The sequence below is a fragment of the Hibiscus syriacus genome, unplaced genomic scaffold, assembly GCF_006381635.1.
Source record: "Hibiscus syriacus cultivar Baekdansim isolate YM2019G1 unplaced genomic scaffold, ASM638163v2 tig00015910_pilon, whole genome shotgun sequence".
In the NCBI taxonomy this organism is placed as follows: domain Eukaryota; kingdom Viridiplantae; phylum Streptophyta; class Magnoliopsida; order Malvales; family Malvaceae; genus Hibiscus; species Hibiscus syriacus.
In genome coordinates, this window is record NW_024062374.1 from 497,066 (window position 1) to 504,870 (window position 7,805).

At 36.7% G+C, this 7,805-nt stretch overlaps 1 protein-coding gene and 1 pseudogene across 1 annotated transcript; one reads left to right on the top strand and one right to left on the bottom strand.

Annotated features, from left to right (window-relative positions):
- The first annotated feature begins 167 nt into the window (after window positions 1-167).
- LOC120208075 lies at window positions 168-1,829 on the top strand (annotated as a pseudogene).
- A 1,713-nt stretch (window positions 1,830-3,542) lies between these two features.
- Window positions 3,543-4,570, bottom strand: LOC120208118. The gene has a single exon (XM_039207474.1). It carries the CDS (start codon window positions 4,503-4,505, stop codon window positions 3,549-3,551), a length of 957 nt encoding a protein of 318 aa, XP_039063405.1. The 5' UTR covers window positions 4,506-4,570; the 3' UTR covers window positions 3,543-3,548.
- Window positions 4,571-7,805: the final 3,235 nt, after the last annotated feature.

Sequence of the window (7,805 nt, forward strand, 5' to 3'; positions counted from 1 at the left end):
ACTATTTGTATATGATATGACCTAACCTGACAGGACCGATTGAAACTTGAATTTTACATTCCCACCCCCATCTACCCCAAACTTAAGCTTCTTCGGCATGCCCTTATAAACCCAATACCCTCCCACCTATTTTCCATTCGATTACAATAAAACAATTCAGATCAACCATGGATGACCTAATAATCTCTCCATCTTCATCTTCTTCACTGGTTTCCTTTTCCCAGGAAACTCCACCTTCAACACTCCAGCAGAGGCTTCAACTTATGATCCACAGCCAGAAAGATTGGTGGGGGTATGCTGTATTTTGGCAGACGCTGAATGATGATCTGGGTCGTTTGTTCTTGGCTTGGGGAGATGGTTATCTTCAATGCACCAAAGACACGTTTCCCAAGCTGAGTTCCGATATTGTTCACAATGGTCGTAGAAAGGTGATGAAGGGAATCCAAGAGCTCATTGGGATTAATCATGACATGAGCCAATATAACCAGTGTTGAATGATTTTATATGATGTCGATGACTCAGTCTTTCTCTGCCGGCAATGGGATTTCAAGCAAGGGTCTTAGTACTGGGTCTTTGGTTTGGTTAACGGGGGCTCATGAGTTGCAGTTTTACAATTGTGAAAGAGGTCGAGAAGAAGAAATGCATGGCATAGAGACCAGTGTGGATCCAGAAATTTAAAAATAGAATCTAAAATTTTAATTTTTTTTTAAAAATAAGGAGTATGTAAAAATTATAATTTTTTTACTAACACATTAAACTAAATTTAATATTTTTTAAAATAATGAGATGTACTTGTTCCTATGGGACTTAGTGCATCCGCCGACATACCAACTTCTTGAGGTGTTCTTGAGTTAGGATCCTCGGAAATGATCAGGGAAAACTGGGGTTTAGTCCAGCAAGTGAAATCCCTGTTCGGATCCGATCTCAACCAAATCCGAATCTAACCCCGGGTCCGATCCAGTTCCTTGATAGAAACATCTCTTTTGCAGATAACGGCATAATAGCCGGTGTTCAAGAAGAAGATGATGCAAGCCCAGATATTTAAACAAAGCAAGAAAACAATAATCAGACCAAGAAAGATTCATCAAAACTCTGGCAACCTTCTTAAGCTGACTCAGAGCGTTCAGATTCTGATTTTCCATCACCTGCCATGAATAGCGTAGAGAAGACTGCCCCAAAGAAACCAGAAAGAAAACCCGGTCTCGAAGAGTGACACCGTTGAACCACGTGGAAGCCGAGAGGCAACGTTGTGAGAAGCTGAACCTCAGGTTCTACGCTCTCCGAGCCTTAGTCCCGAACGTGTCGCGCATGGACAAAGCAAAGCGTCGCTCTAATCCGATGCTGTCTCGTATATCAACGAGTTAAAGGCAAAGATCGAGGAACTAGAGTCGCAGCTTCAGAAAGAGTGTAAGAAAGTGAAGGTAGAAATGGTGGATATCACTATGGATAACCAAAGCACCACTACCAGTTCCGATAAACAAGCAACCAGGCCAAGCGATTCATCATCCGGAACGGGAACAGGTGGATCCGCTGGGCTTGAACTCGATGTCAAGATCATGGGAAATGACGCAATTATCAGGGTTCAATCAGAGAATGTGAACTATCCAGCTGCTAGGGTAATGGGTGCCCTTTGAGACCTCGAATGCCAGCTCCATCATGCAAGCATGTCGTGTGTTCTCGATCTAATGCTTCAGGATATCGTGGTTGGGGTTCCTGGTGGATTGAGAAGCGACCAAGGCCTAAAATCCGCTCTTATAAGGAGGCTAGATCAGCAAAAAGGTTTAATTAAGGCTATGCATTATATCCATTTTCAATCTTTTCTGCTATGATTCGTTTTTATCTATGATAATTTTGTAATTTTGCTTCAACGTCGAAGGATTTTTTTAATAATTTAAGGGAAATTATAAAGTAATGTCTATTATAATTTAAAAATAAATAATAATATTCTTTAATAGGTGGGAAAATATAGAATAAAAAAGGAGGGTCAGAAATATACATTTATGTAAGCACTGTGTCCGTAACGATTAACAAAGGAAAAAGAAGAGTGCAAAGCGTATAGTTGTATTTAGTTATTTACCAAGGATTAAAGAGAAGAAAGAGAGGTTATGTGGTCATTGGTCAGTGACCAGTAGAAAAGGGTAGCTGCAAGAATTGGACACGACAGTAAAACACTAGAAAACCTGAAATTCTTAACCAGCTTCACCATGCTTAAAATTTGTAACATCCCGGGAAAGATATCGATTGATAATTTACTTGATTTGGTATGGAATTTACGACATCTAATCATTTCGGGTGTGTAAAAGATTTAATCCGATTCGTTGATCTCGTGATTCGATCCAAAAATTTTATATATCCGAAAAAAAAATCAAATCCGATAAATTCTAATTTTGAATTATTTAAAAATCTGTGAAAATTTGGGTTTATAAATTTTAGATATCATGTAACCCAATAAATAAGTAACCCACTAATTCATTAAAGATCTAATCTAATAAAAATTAAGATATTTAATTATTTATTTTATGTGAGTAATTAAATATATATATATATAGTGGATGTATCCCATAAATTACATTAAGTCACACGGACACAATTTTTTTGGGGAAAGAAATAAGAGTTATTTAATGGAAAAAATGGTTTTTATTATGGGATACGAGTCCACTGGAGTGGTCACATGGGCTTTGCTTTCCCCTTGTGTGTTTCCGGGCCTGGCTAAGTATAATTGAGAAATAATCACTTACAGTTCTAAATCAGTCTCCGAATAGCCTAAAATCTGAGTTCCTATCTGCCTCATTCTTTATCGTTATTCCTCTAGATTTTCTTCCATTTTCTTAATTGAACAGTTAAGTACAAGAGAGAATTTTGAAGTGTCAGCTCCTTTAAAAGTCTAGTCCAAATGTCGGAACCTAAACACGAGCAAGTTTAAATCATTGGAGTATTCGTTGTCAATTAAATATTTTCAAATAATTTATGTAGTTTACAAAATTTACAAGTTTCGATGGGCCTCAACGTATAATATCATTTTCGTACGAGGTGAATGCATAATAGTGGTTAGATGTAGTTAATAATAATTAAAGAATTTGTAGTAAAAACAAGTGAGAGAGATGTAGTTTGCACTTGCTTTTGTGTTTGGTAGTTTTGGGGCCGGAATCCACAGTTGGTTCAAGCCGATAGATGAGACGAAGCGGACATCTTGTTAGATGGTGACGACTATTATTGTATAAAGTTTGAATCAATTTTGGTTTAAAACGAATAGGAAGAGGGGACCCCAATTTGCCCTTCGATCGCCTACCGAAGTTTGGCAACTTGGTGTAAGCCACAGATAATGTATTAACTAACTACGAGGCTTCCAGCAAACTACTTGAAATAAATCATAAGGTTGGAATGCATTTCTTTTCTCTTTGGAAAATATTTGTTTGATTATCATTAATTTTTTCCGCAATGTAATTATTATTACACAATCGAACTACAAATTTAAAATCTTTTTTATTTTTAACGCACATATACTTTACAAATACAAGATAAATTTTCAAGTAAAACGACTATCTTTGCTAATGCTTTTGGAGTGCATTTTTTGAATTAGTGTCAATCACCCAATGTTGACCGTCTGTCTTGATCCTGAGATTATTCATTTTTGCAAACAAATTTACTGCCCTTCTTACTCCGCGGTTATCCGCCGCAGTAAAATAATCATGCCCAAAAATTACTCCACCGGGTCTCAACAGCCGATACGCCCGGTTAATATCTCCCCAAGCGGATATGAAATCATGCCCCGCATCGATCTCTATCAAATCCGCTTTTATTCCCCACTCGCATAGCTTCTCCAGACCCGAACCCGTTGAGAACGGAACGGGTAAAACCGACTCGGTCGCATTGAAATAGACCACATTTTGGAGGAACTGCTGAAGCAACAAAACGTCGCCGTTTATCATGTTGATGTCCTTAAAACGGTATCTGAAACCCGGCCATCCACGGAAGTCGTCGAGACAGAGTATCTGAGTTTTGAGGCCGAGTTTGAGAGTCACGTTGACCATGTGGAGAGCTGATGCGCCCAAGAAAGTGCCCACTTCGATGATAATTCGGGGTTTGACTCGTTCGATCAAGTGTTCGAAAACGGCGCCGTTGGATCCCCAGCCTTTGATTCTTTTTCCCCTGAGGAAAGCTCGAAGGTAGGCTGGCGGAAAATTCGAGTAGGGGGAGGTGTTATTGAATACTCGATCGAGTATGGTTGGGAAGACGAGGTGCGGAGGGACGGGTGAGTTGGAGCACTGAGCGGTGACTCGGAAGCTGTCGAGTAGGGAAACCGGAAGAGGAGGAGGAGGAGGAGTTAGTTGGGGAAGTTGCTGCTGCTGTTGCTGGGTAGGAGAGGAGTGAGAGAGATAACCCATGGCGTAGCTGAATAAGACGAGGACAACGTAGGCGGTGGTGTGAGTGAAGAGCTTGGTGATGGGAAATCTGCTTCGTTGGTGCGTATGGAGGTGAAGAGGGCGTTGCTGGTCGTCTTTCATGGCGGTTGAATCTTGAAGAGAGAAAAACAGAGAGTACTGATATGGGTTTGATTACGAGAGTCGACTCCAATTCTTGGTTGTTTAAGAAGGAAAAATTACCTTTCGAAAGAAAAGAGGCAAGAAAATAAAAATAACAAGGATAAACTACGCCCAAGGTCACTAAACCATTTACTTGATTCTATTTTGACTATTAAGCTAAAACTCTCATCAATTAGATCACCCAACTTTCAATTGGTTGTAATAACATATGTGATCCTATTAATTTGGTCTTAATTTTAATTATAAATAATTTAATAAGTTTGACCATCTAATAAAATTAAACGACCCTCATAAAAATTTAAATTCAAGTATATATCTGAAAGCAAGGTTATAACAAGGGTCTTTTTCATGTGGACATCGAAAAACAAATATGGATGTGTAGAAACAACTCAAGTTTATTTTCAATATTGTTTTGCTGCAGATTGGAGTATGGGCGAATTATCAATGGCCGTTGCTAATCCCTGTTGTTCAAGATTTCGTTCGAAGTCCCGAGTCCATTACTCTTGGTTGCTGTTAGTAGAGATTGAGTTGATTTTTGAGTCTTTGTTGTATTTGTATTACAGATTATTTTATAGTGTTGTTCGGTATTGGGTGTCTATTAAGGGTATTGTTTTGTTAGTTCAGTAACTGGTATTTGCTTTCATTTCCATAGGCTAGTGGCAGGAAGGTTTGGAAGGGTAATTGACTGAGTAGGTCTATGGTATGGTGTAGGGGCTGTGATTGTCTTGTATGAGTGTTCGGTATTGGGTGTCTATTAAGGGTATTGTTTTGTTAGTTCAGTAACTGGTATTTGCTTTCATTTCCATAGGCTAGTGGCAGGAAGGTTTGGAAGGGTAATTGACTGAGTAGGTCTATGGTATGGTGTAGGGGCTGTGATTGTCTTGTATGAGTAATTAACAAAAGGTGTACAATGTTCCTAGATCCTATCTCAAGACACACTCTTTTTATTCCATTTAGATTTAGGGAGATTTTTTAACGAGGTCCTTGAGGTGATGTACTTTGTAAATAATTATAATATAAAGTACATTTTAAAAAAAACATATTATTATATAAATTAAGTACTTAACTGCTATGCCGATAATTCTATTAACAATTTATGACATTTGATTTGATTGAAACCAAAATAAAAGTCGACCTAATTGATAAAATTTTTAGTCTAGTTTTAAAATAGAATCAAACAATAATTTAATGATGTTAGGGATAATCTAACCAAAATGAAACTAACAATGGAAAAAGTAGAAGGGAAGGAGATTAGTAACAATGGATGTATAGCACGAACGGAGCAACCTCACTAATAATGAATTGATGTTATTCTTTGATATTCTAGGTTTGAATATCAGGAATGTCATGGGTTTGACTGTGTGAGCGTTCAATATTAAATGGTTGAGAGTTATCTTAGAACATATACTGCCTTGTATTTATCCTAAATTATTCACAAAAAAATTATATAGATGTATAGATTGCATTTTTAGTTTTTTTTGGATAAATCGAATTTTTATAATCCAAGAAAGCAATCCACACACTGTTATAAATAATAAAACCAGTCAAAATCAGAACAAACCCGTAATGAGCATGAATGCCCCAAGCTGTGTTTTCAGTTTTATTCTTATTTTTTCTTCAATTTAAAATTTTAAAACTAACGTTAAATATTTAATGTGAAATTTTTATTATTTGATTTGATTTGATAAAGTTTATTTTATTTAGATTATTACTATTAAATAAATGTGTGGGTACAACGATCGTTTAAAAAAAGTAATTTTGGTAAAGGGTAAGAAAAGTTGCGTGTTTACTACACGAATTGGAATTAGATGTCCGAAAAAGACCGGAAAAAATCGTGCACTTGAAGGTTCAAAGAATAAAATATTGAATCGTTGGCATTTTCTTTTCAACGGCCGACTGCCAAAGAATATATTTTGTTTGATTTTTTAAAAAACGATATATATACTTGTTCATAACAAACAATTATGAAATCCAACGAAAGACAAATACAAAACCCAGTAAAGAGATCGACTGAGATTGGTTCAAGCGGTAAATAATTTGATATCATTTAAGTAAATGTTCGAGTCTTTGTGTATGTATAAAATTCATGTTGAGAGACTCACCCATTAAAATAAGGTGTGCGACCTAGATTGGTCTAGATTAATTAGTACGGAAACTTGGAACTGGAGGGTAACCAAAATATATATTAAAAAACCATACGATGTTTCAACTACGATGGTCGTCTCTCCACCAAACGTCAAAAAGTTTAGTGATTCAAAACAAAAAAGTGACGATGGCGTTCATGGATAACTCGTGTTTTCTTAGTCCAAAAAGTAGCAATGCTTGTGCTTACATATTATTAATAAAATAATATTTAAATTATACGAAAATTTTTGGAGGATGATTGTTACGGTTAATCTCCTCGATCCATCCCTTTCCACAATCTAATCAGAAACCAGCATCCATAATTGTATAAAAAATATGTTTATTGATCTCTTTAAAGAATGATTTAAGGAATTTAAAGTAGATCAACATTTATTACAACATGGCTATTGGAGTTTTGCCAATCTCCATAACACCTTCGCTTGTAGAAGCGGCATTTTTCAAGCCAAATTACATCTTCAAAGAGTAATCGAAATAATTAGAACTCTTTCCTTCAGACTCATCTCCCAGCTTCATAGTCCAGACGGGACCTCTCATTACTTTGGGATCTACCGACTGACCTCAAACAAGATGACTGGTAATTTCCCAACATTATTACCTAGGGTTAGATGTGTTTATATGTACCTTAACTCTCAATCAAACATTCATATTATTCTTATTTTGTGTAAAATTTCTAATGTACCGTAATCTCCGACTTCTTTCCTGTATAACGACTTACCTATCCAAATAAAAATATGGGGAAAAAAGGGAGTTGATGAATTAAACCTTGACCCTAGAGAAGTCAATGTCAATGTATTTCCTTTGCCTTGCCTTCCTCAAAGTTCGGCCTCATTTATTTTATCTACTTAATAAAATTTAATTTCTTACCAACTCAGATCATTAAAAGGTAAGTAAAGGTATACAGTTGATGAACATGTTCTTCACCTTGGAACAATAGAGATCGGCGCCGCTATGTTAGCCTCGTCTCGTGGATCTCTGTTTGTAAATGAGCCCAAATGCTTCCACCGCCTTTAATTGGTGTCTCATGGTAGGTTCCACTTTCACAGCCATGACCATGATTTAACTAGTTTTTTTTTTTTGGCACAAACATTGCCAGAAGGCTTTTAATTGGGATCACAA